We start from the raw sequence: 18,386 nt of genomic DNA, 5'->3' as shown, positions 1-18,386 counted from the left end.
TTACATTGTGATATAATAATATACTCTTAACAAAGATGTTCATGAGTACCTGATTGTTCACAGGTGTTAAACAATTTTTTTTACTATTTCCTTTCTAGTAGATAAAAAATGACATTACAATTTGGTTTTAATTCATATTTTACTTATAATGAATATTAAGCATTTTTTCATGTGTATTTAAGAAGTCATTGTTGAACTGGGCAGTGGTGGTGCACACCTTTAATCCCAGCACTTGGGAAGCTGAGGCAGGAGGATCTCTGTAATTCAAGGGCAGGCTTTGTCTACTCTCTCTCTCTCTCTCTCTAAAACAAACAAACAAAACAACATCAAAAGAAACAAAACAAAACAAAAAAACTCAAAACAGTATTTTTCTGTGTAGCTCTAGCTGTTTTGGAACTCACTTTATAGATCAGGCTGGCCTCAATCGTCAGTGATCCACCAGTCAAAGGTGTGCACCAGCATACCTGTCTCCCTGCATATCCATTGGCCTTTTTTTTCTTTTTGAGTTGTAAAAATGCTTCACATATAAAAGAAAAGAAAGAAAAGAAAATTGATAGTTTTTTCCCCCAATATATTGCCTATATTGGACTTTTTGAAACTTTGCCAGGCATAAAGTTCATTATTATTTCTGAATATGTGTGTGTACACACAGAGAGAGACACTGGGAAGGAATCCAGTGCCTCATACATGCTAAGTACATCCCAGAATTATTTTACAATTGTTCTGCAGTTGTCAAGTGTTTAGGTTAATAGAACACACCTGAATTGTTCTACGTACTCACTTCTGTAGTCACTGTTTGATGTACATTTTAAATGAAGTGCATGAAGAAAATCTAGCCTGCTATGTAGACCATACGGACCTTGAACTCAACAGAGATTCTCCTGCCAGCCTCTGCCTCCTGAATTGTTATGCTTTGTGATGTTCCATTGTCCCAGTATGATTTGGACACAGTTCCATAGTCTTTCAATATTTCCTTACATCCTGTCATAAAAAGATAACCTTACTATATATTAGGAATATATTCAGTTCCCAGCATTGGAAAACAAAACAAAAAACATGCTAAAAATCATGTTTTAAGATCCATTTTATATTTTTTTCCTTTTAATAGAATACTTAGTTAGGATTGCTTTTTTTTTTTTTTTTTTAAATTAATGTGTATGAGTGTTTTTTCTACATGTATGCCTGTGTACCCCATGTGTGCTTGGTGTGTGGGAGTGGAGTTAGCTTTTGTTAGCTGCTGTCTAAGTGCTGAGAATGCGTCTGGAAGAGCAACTGGTGTATTTAACCACTGGCCCATCTCTCCAGCCCCTTCGATTTCTGTTGTTGTAATGAAACCAGGACCAAAGGCAGTTTGAGGAGGAGAGGGTTTATTTTGCTTGTATATCCCAGGTCTCAGTCCATTGAGGGAAGCCAAGGCAGGATCCTGGCAATCAGGAGCTGAAGCAGGGGAAGCTCCCTCAGCCTGCTTTCTTATACCGTCCATGATGGCCAGCCCAGTGGTGGTTCTAACCACAGTCAGCTGGGCCCTCCTACATCAGTCACCATCAAGAAAATGCCTCCAGAGGGTTTCCCACAGATCAGTCTAGTGGGGGCATTTTCTCAGTTGAGGTTCCTTCTTCCTAAATGACAGTAGCTTGTGTCAAACTGGTATAAAACTAGCCAGGACAAATACTAACATCTAGACACTGGATGTGCTCACTGCTACTAGGTGTCCTTGTGGCTATACTCTTTGTTTGTTTTGAGACTGGGTTTCTCTGTATTGCTTTGGAGCCTGTCCTGGAACTTGCCTTGTAGACAGACTGGCCTCTGTACTCACAGAGATCTGCCTGCCTCTGCCTCCTGAGTGCACCACCAATGCCCAGCTGTGGCTAATACTCTTATTTTACAAACCTAGAGTCATATTTTAAAAGAATTAAAGGGGTACTAACAGTACTATTTCTATTTACTTGGTATTTTTGTCATCAACTGTATAAAGGTTCTTAAATGTATAAATTGAAACTGTATGTTGTTTCTTAGCAGAGAACTATTGTTGTTTCTGAGTCAAGAACTTAGTGTTCAAGTTGGTTGGGCTAGAACTTGATGTGTGGTTCAGTCTGGTTCTGGGATTACAGAAGGGTGTTCCATTCTGAGTGTATACATTTTTTATTAACTAAATAATGCATGTTTGTTAAATGTAAATATTAATGTACAAGGAGAAAATAGAAGTCACCTGGGCTTACAACCCCTGGAACATATTGATCTCTACCCTCGTCTATTATGTGAATATTCAGTTATCCTCATTTATTTGTGCTTTGTTACTGAACATATCTATTCATTAACATATATTTTAACTAACCCAAATTCTCAGCTTTTTAAAAATCATTCCCAGATATGTGTAGATTAAGTAGCAAAATATAAGTTATCCAGTTCCTGTGTCCAGTTGAAAGTGAGCTTGTAGTGCTCTGCCTTTTCATAACTCAGCTTCTCAGCCGAAAGCAAGCATCCTTTTGGGGGGGTCACTTTCTACAGTTCCATGCCCTTTGATGGTGATTTTGCTGTTGAGACTAGATGTGGACAAGATCTTGCTGTGTAGTCTTAGCTGACCTGTAGCCACTGGCCTCAAACCTCTGGCAATCCTCTTACCTCAGCCTCCCTTGTGCTGGGATTACTGGCTTGCACTACCATGCCTTCTAGTTTCATAAGGGTAGGCAGTCTGATGTGGAGATTTTGTGTGACATAATAGTGTCCTGTAAACCTTATTTTAGCAGAATTATAGCGTCAATTGTGAGTTTAAGGCTAATGAATAACAATATATATTAAGATTCTAAACAGAAACATGAAGCAAAGTTGCAGATTGATTTGACAAAAAATTGACTAGGGGCTTAGAAGAACCCAATTCTGTATCTACCATAGAAACGGCAGCTGAACACTAAGTGGTGCAATGACTTTCTAGAACATTCTATATATCATACTACATATATATTAATGGGGATTGTATTTTAGTAGGAAAAAAATGGGATTGTAGAATGTGATTGTTTTTGTCGTTGAAGAAACAGAATATTTGACACTTCTGTGTTTCCCCTAGGACAGCAGCGTTCTCGGATGCTTGCTACCCTTTTTAAGGATGAACGGTGCCAGCAACTTGCTGCATATGGGATCCTAGAGAAAATGTACCTAGATAGAATCATCCGAGGGAACCAGCTTCAAGAGTTCGCTGCTATGCTGATGCCTCACCAAAAAGCAACTACAGCTGACGGTAATGTTTATGTCTTACCTGTATGTGGTACAGACTAATAGAAAGTATGTTAGATTAGTATTTTCAAATAATAATTCCTGATTAATAAAGAGAGGACTTTTGACAAATGATGAATGTTAAGCACAGACATATGTTTGTGGAATATTCTAAAATAGTCCCTATTAGAAAGCATTGTGTGAAATAGTGCTTTTTCTTTTCATCTTTGTTTGTTTTGAAACTTGTGAAACTGAAAAATTACAGAGAATGCCTATGGCACCTGGAATTTTAAAAAGCTTAAGCCACTGGTAAGTAACATTAAATTAATAACAAATTATAATAGAGCATAATTATCCATTCTTGATTAAAAGCAAATTTTAGTTCAGTAGCTTTCCTAAGGTTCATCAGAGTTTGCTAATCAGAATAGATTTCCTTTCGTATTTTCTAGATAAATGATGCATTTAATTACCTTTCATAGACATATTTCCATTTATTCTACTCCAGAGTCATGTAGTGTACTACCAATATATTTTTTGCCTCATAGATATGTCTGTTTCATAATTGGCTTCTCTTATTTAGTATTTCATTCCTTTTTTTTTTTTTTGCCAAATGATATTCTATTATGTGGATGTGCCATTTTACCTATTGGTGGGTTGATGGACAAGAATGTTGTCTCTGCTTTGGGGCTATTGTGTTTAAGTTTTTTCTTTTGTTTTTTGGTGTGTGTGTGTGTGTGTGTGTGTACATACATGTGCATGCAGTCTTAACCTTTCCCGCTGTCTGTCCCTTCCTCCTCCTCTTTGTGCTTGGGATTGATCATGGCCTTCAATGGCAAACATTTTACTACTGTACCAGTCCACATCCCCAGCCTTGACTAAATCATTTTTTTATCCTTTTTCTTCCTTTCTTCCCTTCCCTCCCCTCCTCCCCACCGTTCTCCTCCCGTCTCCTTATTGAGACAGGGGTGGTGGTTTGTGGGCAGTCATAAGAAAAGGTTTTGTAGACTCCTCCCCTGGAGGTCTCTGAATACCCCTGCTGTGTGTAGCCTCTGATCTGTAGTAAAAGCTGGGTGAGCCCAGGAAGACAGGTTGGCTGAGGTCAGGGCTTCACAAGGCCCTAGATCCCCTAACCTAAAGGGAACTCTGGGAAAGTGGCTGATCCTACCTGCATGACACGCCTCACAGTAATGTGTTCATGGATGATCAGAAGAACGAGATGAGGGTTGGAAAGATGCTTCGACATTTAAGAGTGTACCTCATCTCACTGTGCCACAGAGAACATTATGCCCTGTTCCAATACTCACAATTAAAGATAGGAATGAACCTTTAAACATTAGATGAGGGATTTTATGAGGCTCCCAGAGCATGTTATCTGATTGTTGTGCTGCTAATTGCTAATAAAGGTAGGTGCTTGAAGCACAAAAAGAAAAGGTATTGAATTTGTTAGCAAAGCCCCAGTGCAAAGGGCTAACTGCATCCTTGATAATTACTCCCCAAGTCACTCACTGTATGCTTGTGTTCCTCACCATAATACCTAACAAAAGCAGCTGCAGACAGGAAGATTTATTTTTACTCACAGTGTGTAAGGTGTGTGAGGTGGCTGGTCACACAGCATCTACAATGAGGACGTAGGGATTACATGCAGGTGCTGTGCTGTCTTTCCCCTTTTCATGCAATCCAGGCCCCCAGCCCAGGAGTGCTGTGTTCACCTTCAGGTGGGCCTTTGCTCTCCAGTTAAATCTTTCTGGAAACACCCTCACAGACACACCCAGTGGTGTGATTGGCTATTGAACACCGATTTTCTAAATACTGTATTGTATTTAATTGTATGCAAACTAAAATGGTAAATGTACCCTCATATTGGTGCTTGCCATTAATCTTAGCACTTGGGAGGCAGAGGCAAGCAGATCTCTTGAGTTTGAAACCATCCTGGTCTTCAGCATGAGCTCCAGGATAGCCAGGTCTACACAGAGAACCTCTGTTAGGAAAAACAATTATAATAGTGGTAGTAGTAATAATAATAATAATTTATCAAATGTAAGATTTAATGGTGTATTGATCAGAGGAGTAATGCTAATTTTACTGATTTATTACATGCCTAGAAATTTAAAAAAAATAGTTTATCTTTTCAAAATAGAAAATTAGTTTCAAACATTTAATGAGTTTATTTATGTTTATTTTAGGTTCCAGTATCTTGGACAGAGCTGTTATTGAGCATAATTTGTTGTCAGCAAGCAAATTGTATAACAATATCACCTTTGAAGAACTTGGAGCTCTTTTAGAGATCCCTGCAGCTAAGGTATTTTATTAATTCAGTGCTTTATAACAGGGATAGAAACCCAAAACTGTTGACGAAATGGAAAAATACATAATTGATAATGTTCGCCAGCACAACAAAAGCTACTTGTTTAAAGCCTGGGTAAGTGGAAGAGAATGTGTAAATGGTGATGTACCATTGTCATTAAACCGAGTGGCTTTAGTTTTCGGACTGTTTTATGATGGTTCCTTAGAATGGAAATCTTAGAGAAGTCCCAAGTTATACTCTTTATAAGGATATCCCAGTTTGGTATCTTAAGTTTCTGAAGCATTATATGGAGATAAGTATGTCCTTGTTTCTCTGCCCAAGATGTTCTATTGTAACTTCTGAGTTTGGCTTAATTTAAGGACTTGACTGATGTACTAGGGGATCTTATTTTATTTTTTGGATTTGATTGGTCATACACAAATTCCTGCACCGTACCAATTGTATTAACAGTGTTATTGTTTATGGGACATCATCTTTCTTAATCTCAAATAAGAATGAGAGTAAAGTCATGCAGTTTATCTGATTGTAAAATTGAAATACAGGATTTTCTTTTGCTTTTGAGACAGGATTTCATGCAGCCTAGACTGGTCTCTAACTCAGTAGGAGGCTGAAGCCAAAGATGACCTTAAACTCTGGGTCCTTCTGCCTCCCCCTCCCAAGCACTGAGATTACAGGTGTGTGTATACCAGGCTGCGTTTAGGATTTTCTAACAGTTTTTTGCATGTACACGTTTAGTAAAGAAAGTGAACTGAGACTACAGTTGCCATTTAAAAGATGTTTGTTCACGCCTATAATCTGAGCACTTCAGAGACTGAGGTAAGAAGATGGCCACAGAGTAAGGCAAACAAAGAAAGATACTTTCTTCTCAGGGTTGGTGGTGTAGTTGCTTATGGAGACTAAGGGAGTGAATACATTGTTAGTAATAGACTATAATCAGTCAGTAGGGTTAGTATTGATTATGAGTATGCCAGTGTAAAAGATAAGTCAGGGGCTAGAGACATGGCTCAGAGTTAGGACATAGCTCTGTTCTTGCAGAGGACCTGGGTTTGATTCCCAGGACCGAGTACAGTGGCTCACAAGCATCTGTAACTCCAGTTCCAGAGAATCCTGTACCTTCTCCTGGCCTCCTGCAGCAGGCATGCATATGGCACACAGACATTATTCATGCAGGCAAAACAACCATACACATTGAAAACCAAACCAAACAAAATGACCAGTCACATTTGAATCTGCTCATGTATACTAAACAGTAACTGTGGCAACAGAAGCAAAGAATACTTTGCTTTTGCCCCTCTATTTTTTAAATCTTCTTCATTTCCTTTTTGAATATGAACACGTGTTTCTTTGTTTGGTTCTTGGGCTTTTTAAATAGTATTTCCTTAAATTTTTGGGCTGAGTGTGGGACATATTGTGATCAAAGGACTCAGGAGGAGAAGGTAAGAAGGTACCTAGGGAGACACCTTCTCAGAAACCAAAGAACAAAGATTTGTCAATAGAATTCTTAACTTAGTCTAAATAATAAAAACCCAGAGTCAGATATTGAAGAAAATGCTGAGAGATCAGAGAGCCATGGTCACAACCTTACCTCCTTAGTATCTCAGCAGACAAGAGCTCGAGTTCCTGTTTCTGCCCAATTATATCCTCTGTCTGCCCAGCCATCTCCTTCCTGTCTGTACAAACCCCAGTGCTCTGGAAGAGCAGCCAGTGCTCTCAGCCGCTGAGCTCAGTATGGTGTGTAGTGCGTTGCAAGGGAGCGGTGGGCAAAGGCAGTGGCAGAACTATGGACCTGCAACTTCTTTAATTTTTTTTTTTTTTTTTAAAGATTTGCATCTCTGAGATTTTGAAGCTGGTTTTGTACTCTGTGGGTACACTGTCTGCCTGGCATACACAGGATTCTGGGGTCCGTCGTCACTGGCACACACGTCTGCAATCCTAGCACTTGAGCAGTAGAAGCAGGAGGGTCTATCAGAAGTTCAAGTTCACTTTCAGCTACAGAGGAACTTTAGGTCAGCCTGGGATTTAATAGACTCTTCATTAAAAACAAACAAAAAACAAAAAAAAAAGAAGAAAAGAAAATTTGATTTTAAGTACAGAAGAAAGTTGGTTTGAGAGATGGCTCAGAGGTTAAAAGCATTAGTTACTCTTCCAGAGGTCCTGAATTCAAGTTCAAGCATCCACACAGCAACTCACAACCATCAACAGTGAGATCTGGTGCCCTCTTCTGGCCTGCAGGCAAAATGCAGACAGACCAATGTATACATAATAAATAAATAAATAAATTTAAAGAAGAAACTTTTAAAAAAGGCCAGGTGGTGGCACACACCTTTAATCCCAGTACTTGGGAGGCACAGGCAGGAGGATCTCTGTGAGTTCAAGGCCAGCCTGGTCTACAAGAGCGAGTTCCAGGACACCGAGGGCTATACAGGGAATCCCTGTCTCTAAAAACAAAAGGGGGGGGGTAGATTCTTGTCTGGCAAAAGTCTGGCATGTCTCAGCACTTGAGAGAATGACGCCAGAGGATCATGAGTTCTAGGTCAGCCAGACTATATAGTGAGACTTGTTTCCAAAACAGACAACTCCCAACAAAGTGAAATAGGTCCCGTTCAGCTTAAGCAGTGGGCTAAGAACCTAGAAATACAAGAAGGTATGTATGTTCCTCAGCAAATGATAGGCAAGCACAGTAGTGACAGGGACTTAAGCCAAAGGCTTTCGCTTGATTATATGTGAATGGTTGTTAAATATGATATCTCAGTTTCTGAGAGACTGTTTTGTTTCTGTTTTTAATAGGCAGAAAAGATAGCATCTCAAATGATAACAGAAGGACGTATGAACGGATTTATTGACCAGATTGATGGAATAGTTCATTTTGAAAGTAAGATGTTTTGTGCATCCTCATCATGGTGAAATGGCATGAGTTGTATATTTATGATTAAAATGTGTTGGCCTGAATTATATTACTCATGGGCTATTTTCCAAAAGAAATAATTTAAAATAATTTTAAAAAGGCGATATTTATGAATACATTTATCTCAACACTTCTAAGCTAAGGGAAAAAAATGAACTGAAATTGTATCAGCTCACTCACTTGTCTCCTGACTTTGTTGAACTCCATCCAGCTCAGAGAACTAATGTAGGCAGGCAGGTAAGTGACCACTGGACTTCCTGTTGACACTTTACAATGTTCATCTGCAAAGTTTTAATTGGGAGAGCTTGCTCAGCACAGAGAGGCTGTGCTTGGCTGTGCTCGTTGAGGTACACTTGTGTTACTGCACTCTCTGTACAACTCTTCCTGACCCATGAGAGCAATGCCCACTTCTCCTTCCCTTTCTGATTAGGGGATCCTGAGATCCCCTTGTTCAGTTCTGTTTTCCATGGTTCCCTACAACATTTAACTTGACTATTGGCCTTCTTTAAAAATTACTTTTATTTTTGAGATTATAACATAATTACAACATTGCCCCTTCCTTTTCCTTCCTCTAAGTCCTTCCATATATATACCCCCTCCTTGTTCTTTCAAGTTCATGACTTCTTTTTTCTCATTAATTGTTGTGATTGTGTATGTGGAAACGCAGATACATATATATCCCTGAATATAACCTGCTCAGTCTTTATAGTGTTGCTGTATGCATGCATGTATGTTTTAACCTGCTCAGTCTGTATAGTGTTGCTTGCATGTATGAATGTATTTTTTCAAGGCTGACTTTGGGTAGTGAATAAACAGTTGGTGTTCTCCAGCCCTCAGCACTCCTCAGTTGGCCCATGGGACAGACACCATTAGAACTTACTGACCTTTTATTTTAGCAAACCCTTCTTATCATTCATGTTTTCTCTTACTGGTCGGTGTCACTGGTGGAGAGGCAGGAACCAGACAAATACCACTGTAAACTGAAGAAGTGTCCCTGTGTTCCCTTGCTTGCCCAGCTCTTCAAACTCTCACCAAAAAGAGCTCTTTAGAAGCCTGGAATTAACACTGTTTGTTTTCAGCTTTTAATTTCTGCTGACGGCTTCCCACTGTATTTAAACACATAGGTCTCCATGTAGATGAGTGTGCTTTTATCTTTTAGGCCTTTTCTTCTGAAGTAGAGTCTTTGCCACCCCATAGCCCACACTGACCTGAAACTCAGTGTGTAGCCCAGGCTGGCCTCAGACTTGTGGAGCTTCCCCATCTCAGCTTCCTGAGTGCAGAGATCACAGGTGTTTGCTGTGCTGCCTGCTCTAGGCTTTATCTCAGCTTTTTAATAAAGCGAGTATTGTTGATCACATATCCCTTTGAGCACAACTCCTGAGTTCTTTCTTCTGTGTGTGGCTGGTCTCTGCAGTCCTTTCTGTGCAGTGTGGATACCTTTAGACTTCAACAGCGCTACTTATGGCTTAATCCCAGTCCATTTCCCACTAACAGCACTGGGCCTCTGGGTGATCTCTCCTGTTTGGTTCAGTTAGCATATCTATGTGGAATTGGCTGGATTTAACTTGGACTAGCCTTTCCTCATTCTCAACCCCATACGTAGCTCTGGTTCACTCTTAAGGTAGCTGTACCAGACTGCTTAACAGGCATTTAAAATGAACACATGTCCAATGTAGCTAGTTATTTAAAGGCCGCATGTTTACTCTCGAGTGCATTCACAAACATATGCACGTGTGTCCCTTGGAACACGTGTGAAGGTCAGAGGGCAGTTTCAGGACTCCTCTCTGAGTCCTAGGGACTGAACTCAAACCATGTTCACGTGGGTGTGCTTTTACCCTGAGCCATCTTGCTGGCCCTTGGTTTCCTTCATATTCCCTGTAGGTTTTTCCCGAACACTGCTGCCATAGCCTCTGCGTTTTTTCTCTCATCTTCAACTCCTTTCTAATCTAGTTTTCCTAGTGTAGCCAGAGTGGTTGTGGTGATTAAGAAAATGAAAACATAAAGGGAGGGATAGAAAGTGATGTAGCTCTATTTTAGTTAAAAACAAATTAAAGTAGGAAAAAGAAAAGAAAATTAGACTGGAAAGAGAGCTCGGCAGTTAAGAGCACCTGCTGTTCTTGCAGCAGACCCAGGTTCAGTTCCCAGTCCCACAAGGTGGCTCAGAGCCACCTGTAACTCCAGTTCCAGGTTCCCCCTCTTATGGACTCCCTTCTTTCTTCCTTCCCTTCCTCCCTCCCTCCCCCCATCTCTTGACATTTATTTTTATGTGAATGGACGTTTTGCTACATGCATGTCTGTGTGCTCTGTGTGCCTGGCATCAGTGGAGGCCAGAAGAGGGCAGCCCTTGAAACAGGACTCCATTCGAGTACTAGGATTTAAAGCCAGGCTCTCTGGAAGAGCAGGTAATGCTCTTAACCACTTAGCCATCCCAGTAGCCCCAAATAAAACTTAAAGATTGAGAAAATAAGGTGGAGAGCAATAGAAGACATCCTCCACTCATACCCCAGTGTGTATAGTCCACACAGGAGCACACATGTGAGCATGCCTTCCTCATGCATCACACTCAAACAAAACTCCAGATAAAGCTAATGAAATATGCATTGTTTTAGTTCAGATAAAAAGGGATGAACATGTTCAGGACAGCCTAAACATAGGATGACAAGGGAAGTTCACAGCCCCTGCACTCCCACCCCATCCCCTGAGCCTAAGGTAACTGCTTGTCTCTCTGCCAGCCTTGTGTGTCTTCATGGATGTTAGAGCAGGTCTATAAGAAGTACCCTTTTCTAAAGGTAGGTGTGTGTGGAGGACTATATTTTACATTGCAGTCGCCTTTGCATTCATTGTACTGTGGATACTACAAATCAGTAAGCAGCAGTCTGATTTGTTTATAGCTGAATAAACAAATGGAGTTCACTTTTCACCACTTCTGAATGGTTTTGTTGTGTTCATGTCTAGATGGTAGCATGCCTGTTTGCATACAGCAGTCTTAAAAGGGTGTGTGTGTGTCTGTCTGTGTAATTTATTTCAAAGTTTTTTTTTTTGTTGTTGTTTGTTTGTTTGTTTGTTTTCCAGAAGAGTTGAGGATTTCAACAAAGTTAGAGAACATAGCTTTCTTTCTTTTTTGAGGCAGGGTTTCTCTGTATGGCCCTGGCTGCCCTGGAACTTACTCTGTACACCAAGCTGGCCTTGAACTCTCAGAAATCTGCCGGCCTCTGAGTGCTGGGATTAAAGTGTATGCCATTAATACCCATCTTAAGTTATTGTTGTTTTTGTTATTATTTTGAGATAGGGTCTTCCTATGTAGCTGTCTTGGAACTCACTATGTCGATCAGGCTGGCCTTAAACTTAAAGGGCTCATGCCAGCTTTTTTTTTTTAAAGATTTATTTATCATGTATACAGCAGTCTGCCTGCATGTATGCCTGCACACCAGAAGAGGGCATCAGATCTTGTTATAGGTGGTTGTGAGTCACCATGTGGGTGCTGGGAATTGAACTCAGGACCTCTGGAAGAGCAGCCAGTGTTCTTAACCACTGAACCATCTCTGCAGCCCCTCATGCCAGCTTTTTAAAATTATTTTTATGTGTTTGGATCTTTTACCTGAATGTATACATGCCTGAAGATGGTGATGGGTCCCCTAGAATTGGAATTATAGATGATTATGAAACACCATGTGGGTGCTGGAAGTTGAACCCAGGGTTTCTGGAAGAGCAGCCAGTGCTCTTAACAGCTGAGCCATCTCTTCAGCCCCCGGTCTGAACCCTTTTAAAATGCTATTTTATATATTGCTCATTTTTAAAAAGTTGTAGATTCAAGGTAGTAGTGTTTTGAGTAGATTTTACTTTTATGTTCTTTTTCTGTTGTATTTTTAGGTGAGGTAGGCACATTCTTGTATGGAAATCCAGTACTTTCCCAGTGGAGGGCAGTGTTCCCCACAGTAAACACTGGTGTGGCCCGAGCCCTTGAGTGATGTTCTGTGACTGTTAGTGGCTCTTTGTCTTGTACATGTTTAGTAGTGGGTTTTATTTTCAAGGGCATTGATAACAATAACATATATTTGTTTTTATTATGTTTTATATTTGTTGCTAGTGATTTCAGTTTTGTTGCTTTTTGTTTGTCTTGCTTTGTTTTCATTTTGTTTTGTGTTTTGAGACAGTGTCACTTTGTAGACCAGGTTAGCTGAAAACTCAACAGATTAAAAGCATGGGCAATGTGTTCAGCCTGATTTGAGTTCTTAACTATTGCGTAATTAGTATCTTCAGCCAATATTTTCAGAATAAACTTTTTTTTATTAGAACTGTTATAATGTATCTTTTAACTTATTTGTAATTAATGACTATTTTCTCCATTGTTACTCTGTCTTTAGCCCGAGAAGCCCTGCCAACATGGGACAAGCAGATCCAATCACTTTGTTTCCAAGTAAACAACCTTCTGGAGAAGATTAGTCAGACAGCCCCAGAGTGGACAGCACAGGCCATGGAGGCCCAGATGGCCCAGTGAGTCCTGGCAGAGCCCCATGCACGCTGGCTGCATCGTTGCCCATTGTGCGGGTTGGTTCACTGCCCCTCCAAAGCATTGCAACATGACCTTATACACTCAGTCCTTCATTGCAACACGACCTTATACACTCAGTCCTTCATGCCGAATCCCATTTAAAGAAGATGCTGCTAGAGCAGGGAGTTCAGGGTTTAAACATAGTAGTTCCCATGTATTAAACCAACTCAGATATTTGAAAACTTATTCTTTAGGCAGAAGTGAGAGCTCTGTGATGAAGTTTGGGATTTGTGATAACTTTGTAGTTATGTAAACTTAAGTGTTTTGTGCCTCTCCAAATGTGGTTATTCTAATAAATGGGACAATGAGCCAAATAAAGAGAACGCTTTGTTTTTAATTAGTTGAAAGGCGTTTTGTTCCTTTTCCTTGGAATTTAGAAAATTTTAGCTTATCTCTTAAGCTACGAATACAAGAATAAGTTACAGTGCCTGTCCTCAAGCTTCCCGAATATGAAGCCAAGGGAGTAATCTAAGTGCTTGGAGTTGTACACCAGGAGGAGCTGGGGTCATTCAACTGGAGTGAGTGTAGACTATGCAAAAAGGACTCTTTAACAAGGGTGTAGATGATTTACTTAACCCCAACAATTACAGAGCGTGAAAGCAACCCACCACCGTATAACATTTAAGAACAGAAGAATTCCAGGCTGTTGAAAATCAGTGTCTTAGATCCATCAGAACACTGAAGTCACATGAACTATGGGCGGGGTGGGGAATTCTGTAGATGAAACCACTGGAGGCAGTCAGTCCTTGCTTAGGAACTAAACAGAACTGACCTTCCTGCAGGGCGGATTCTCAGATTACCATCAGAATTCATTGCCTTTCAGCAGCCAGAGGGAGTGTGCTGGGGTGGGGGGGTGCACGGGGGGGGGGGGACGGTGACTTTTGAAGTTCTCTCATCATTTTTAAATAATACTCAAATTATTTTCCATAAGACACACTTGACCTGTAAGGAAAATTACTTTGCCAGGGCTTTGTCTGCCTTAGAGAACTGATGCACAATTCTACCCTCCTTTAAATCTTTTGTTTCCTGCAATTGTAGGAACAATAGATACTTCTGACAGTCAAGCTCAGGGACTCAGGCTAAATAAGAATTAGGCCAGAAAGATGGCTCAGCCAGTAAAAGCAGTTGCCATTGCAAGCCTGGGGATGTGAGTTCAACTCTTAAAGCCCACATGAAGAGATGATGCTGTGCTTCTGTAGTCTAACACTACCTTGCTGAGCTGTGAGACCAGACAGGAGATAATTCTGAAAGCCATCCAGCCCGGAGTATGCAGTATGACAGACCCAAGGGGGACCCTGTGGAAAAACACGGTGGAAGTCAAGAACCAACTTGAAAAATTTGTCTCTGGGGATGGAGAGACGGCTCAATGATTAGGAGTACTTACTGGCTGCTTTTCCAGAGGACCTAGGTTCAATTCCCAGTCCCTTGCTGATGGTTCATAACCATCGTAACTCCAGTTATAGGGATCTATCCCCCTTTCTGTCTTCTGAAGGTACCAGGTGTGCAAGTGAGACCTAGACATAATGTCAAACACCCATACACACACACACACAAAAAAAAAAAAAAAAAAAAAAAAAAAAAAAATTCTAAATTTAAAGATTATCCTCCACATGGGAATCATGGCACATTTCTGACCCTGTTCACATATACATCATACATAAACAAACTTGACTATAATATTGAGTACTTCTCAGATATTATCTGAGATCAGGGATCCATTGAATTATGACTATCAGAGTGCAAAACACCCAAAGAAGGAATTCTGAGGGACTACCCCTCAGATCAAACAGGAAAACAAGGAAACTGCAGCCTCTTTCAGTTATAGCTATAGGGAACAGTCGGTCCAGTTCCTGCTCAGACTACCACAAAACCTCCCAACAAAAGCCTAATTACCTATAGCCTGGTGCCTCATGTATCATGTCCAACTTCTAGCCAAACATTACCAAACTCGCTAACAGATGAGAGCCATTGTAGGAGATATGGCAGGCATCAGAACAAGACTAATATATAATGAGGGGGTGTTGGAATTATCAGACCAGGTATTGAAAGCAACAGTGATTAACATAGTAAGGAAAAGTTGAAACTAAGGATTGAATTGCAAGAAATAAACACAGAAAAAGACATGAATACCTACTATTGAGTTGGTTTTTACACTGGAGATGGCCAAGAGGAGAAATAGCCCAAAGCCACAGAAACTGAAGCTGTCCATAGTAAAAAAAACTTCCCAAACTCAAGTGTAAAGCGGCAAAGGGAAATAGAAGGGTATCTAAGAACTGTGGGGAAATTATGAAAGTTCACATATAATGACAATACCAGAAGAGAATCTGTGTTCCACAGTTACCAAGTTACAGATGCAGGAAGTTCAGAAACCTGAGTAGTATCAGGTACAGAAACACATGCCTGCCTCAGCACTTGGAAGACTGACATGGGAGGATCTCAAGTTTGAGGCTAGCCCAGGTTACACAGCAAGACCTTGCCTCAAAAAATAAGCATTTGGCCTGAGTTCACTCTCCAGTTCCCAAAACAAATGTAGGAAAAAACAACATCAGAAAATGGCCTTGTGTGGTGGCTGACACCTCTAACCCAGAACTCTGGAGACAGGGCTTCTGTGTGAGTTTCAGGACAATTGAGAATATATAAAAAGACCCTGTATCAAACAAAGCAAGAGCTCTGATTACAAACCGGGGAAAGTATTCATTGTTTTGAACACTGGGATATTACCACATTTGAACTGCAGCAACCAAAGACAGGGAACATTGAAAAAGACAAAACACCTCTCCCAGAGAGGAAACATGAGTAAGAATCACATTGGCTTTCTCTTCAGAAATCACTCAAGAACAGAGAAGAAATATTTAAGGTACTGAATAAAAACCCAGCACAGACTACACAACAAAATTATACTTTAAGAGTGAAAGCAAAGACTATTGCAATGAAAACAGATTTTTTTTTCTTTTGTGAGGGTGGGTGTAGGGAGGGGGTGAGCAGAGGATCTGTCACACCAGAAATACCAAAAGAAATTCTTCTATGAGAAAGAAATGATGTGGGTTAAAAAGAGCAAACCCTATATACAGTAAGGAATAAGATCAGGACCAGTCAAGCATTTGCTGAAATGGTTGTGCTGGCACATGCCTGAAATCGCAGCACTAGGAGAGCTGAGGCAGGAGGATCAAAAGTCTGGGGTCAGCTTGGTAGACCGTACATCAAAACTTACGCAAAAACAAATATTACTGGAGATGGAGCTCAGCGGAATGCTTGCTTAGCTCATTCAAAGCCCTGGGTTCGGTTCTCAGCACCACAGAAAAACTGCCTATGGTGACACACTCCTGTAACTCCTACCGTCTGAAGCCCTAAGACCAGAGTTCAAGATCATCCTCAGCTGCTTAGTGAGGAGGAGGCCTGTTAGGCTACATGAAAACCGGTATCAAAAAGGTTTTTCCTTAAAATTTTAATTTAGGACAGCGATACCTATCAGACCAAGTATTAAGTCAAACCCAACACCAGATAAATAACCGCCACTACAACAAGTGACATTAATCCAGGCATGCACGGCTAGGCCAGCATTCAAAGCTGACTAATGTGGCCCACACCATCAGTGGGTACAGAAAAAGCACCTGATACAATCGAACTCATTCATGATTTAAAGTCAGGAAGTTAGCAAGAGAGGACCACATCAACATGGTAAAGGATGCAGAAAAGAGTGTATAGCTAATTGTACAGTTAATAGCAAGAGTCTATCCATCTTACACATGACTGGAAACTAGACAAAGGTGTCTACTCTTTTTGTTGTTTTTTGAGACAGGGTTTCTCTGTGTAACCCTGGCTATTTGGGAACTCACTCTGTAGACCAAAGTTCTGGCCTTAAACTCAGAGATCCACTTTTCTCTGCTTCCAGAATGCTGAGATTAAAGAAGTCCTGTGCCTACTCTCAACACCCCTGTTTAACATTCATTTCATAATCTTTAGCTATATAAAATAAACAGAGAGATTGTAAAGGAAGAAAAAAATGTTTTTGGAGTTGACATGATTATTTGGTCAGAAACTCCAAAGGATTACCAAAACAGTGCACACTCATAGAACATTCCAGTTCAGTACTGCAGACTTTATTGTTCACATCGGCTCACTCTTCACTGCCGTTTAAGAGAAATGAACCAAACCTTGTGTGTCAGTCATGCCTGTGGATGCAGTTGGTCAGAATTAGGTTCGTTTACACAAACAAGTGGCTGTCAATGACATTCAAGGAAAGTCCACCAGCAATAATAGCTGAAGTCGTGAAAACTCAAGAGAGGCAGTTCTTCCTCCTCGGGCCTGGGTTTTAGGAAATGTGGTGGTGGAGTCCCTGTGACTACGGGAGGCAGTGAAAGCTGGGTGAGGACTATGCAGGGAGAGACATTTCACATTTTATGTGAAAGGGGAGAGTAGAGTCCCACAAAGCACTCTGCTCCGAGAGTGGGGAAGGAAGGGCCTAAGTACTCATGATTGTTGTCTATGAAATGTCAGTGCCGGGAGCTGGAGAGATGGCTCAGCAGTTAAGAGCACTGGCTGTTCTTCCAGAGGACCCAGGTTCAGTTCCCAGCAACCACATGACAGTCCATAACTGTCTGTAACTCCTGTCAAAAGGTTTTGATTTTCTCACACAAATACAAATGCAGGCAAATTCACATAAAAAAAAAATTAGTTAAAAAAAGAAAGAAAGAAAGGAATGCCAGTGCCTTGATTTTTATCTTACTGAAATTTCACAATAAACCTACTTCGGTAGATGGCTTTATCGTTCTTCTTGACCTTGACAGATGAAATGGACTTAAGCCTTGAATGACTTGTGGGAAATCACAAATAAGATTCAGGACAGAATTAAGTAGGATAAAAAATGGTTTTAAAAATGTTTTATATATTTGTCCATCAATATTTAACCAAAACTGAATCATTGCATTTAACAATGACAATTTTATTGCTATTGTTACAGAAATTGTATGTTTTCCCTAGCTGTCACTCCATGCTCTCAAGAAAGTGAAGAGAAAACCCTTTGTTAAAGTGTGTGTGGCTGCCTGCAGCTAACACACTAATAAGAGCTGATCTCAATAGAACACTGAACTGCTACATACCTTAGGCTTGTGCACTTTTGTCCTTCAGTCTTTTTTTTTTTTTTTTTTTTTTTTTTTTTTGTCTTCACCCTGGGTTATGCTTTGAATAATTTAAATAGGGACAGGAGAATGTGAATCAGGTAGCTTAGGCAGATGGGAGATTTTCATAGCATAGGCGTTGCCTGAATTATTTATTGCTTAAATGCACCAGTGTGGTCCTTTCTGAATAGTTAAGTCACCCAGGTTCAGGTTGGCCACCTGGCAGAATTATCTTTTCCTGATAAGAGTACAGGGAACTTAATGGCTATCAGGATTTAATGGTGGTTGGGGAACCCT

The 18,386-nt window shown here is 40.4% G+C and overlaps 1 protein-coding gene across 1 annotated transcript in view; it reads left to right on the top strand.

The window, feature by feature from the left end:
• Cops4 (COP9 signalosome subunit 4) overlaps positions 1-13,309 on the top strand; it is a 35,091-nt gene extending 21,782 nt beyond the window's left edge. Inside the window, exons 7-10 of the mRNA XM_051198078.1 lie at positions 3,065-3,235; positions 5,394-5,509; positions 8,303-8,387; positions 12,785-13,309. Of these exons, the coding sequence (XP_051054035.1) occupies positions 3,065-3,235; positions 5,394-5,509; positions 8,303-8,387; positions 12,785-12,918 (506 nt within the window). The 3' untranslated portion in view covers positions 12,919-13,309. The remainder of the gene's footprint in view (positions 1-3,064; positions 3,236-5,393; positions 5,510-8,302; positions 8,388-12,784) is intronic.
• Positions 13,310-18,386: the final 5,077 nt, after the last annotated feature.

Source organism: Phodopus roborovskii, unplaced genomic scaffold (assembly GCF_943737965.1).
Source record: "Phodopus roborovskii unplaced genomic scaffold, PHOROB, whole genome shotgun sequence".
Taxonomy (NCBI): Eukaryota; Metazoa; Chordata; class Mammalia; order Rodentia; family Cricetidae; genus Phodopus; species Phodopus roborovskii.
The sequence above is the reverse complement of the archived record's forward strand: the minus strand, read 5'-3'. Positions and strand labels throughout refer to the sequence as shown.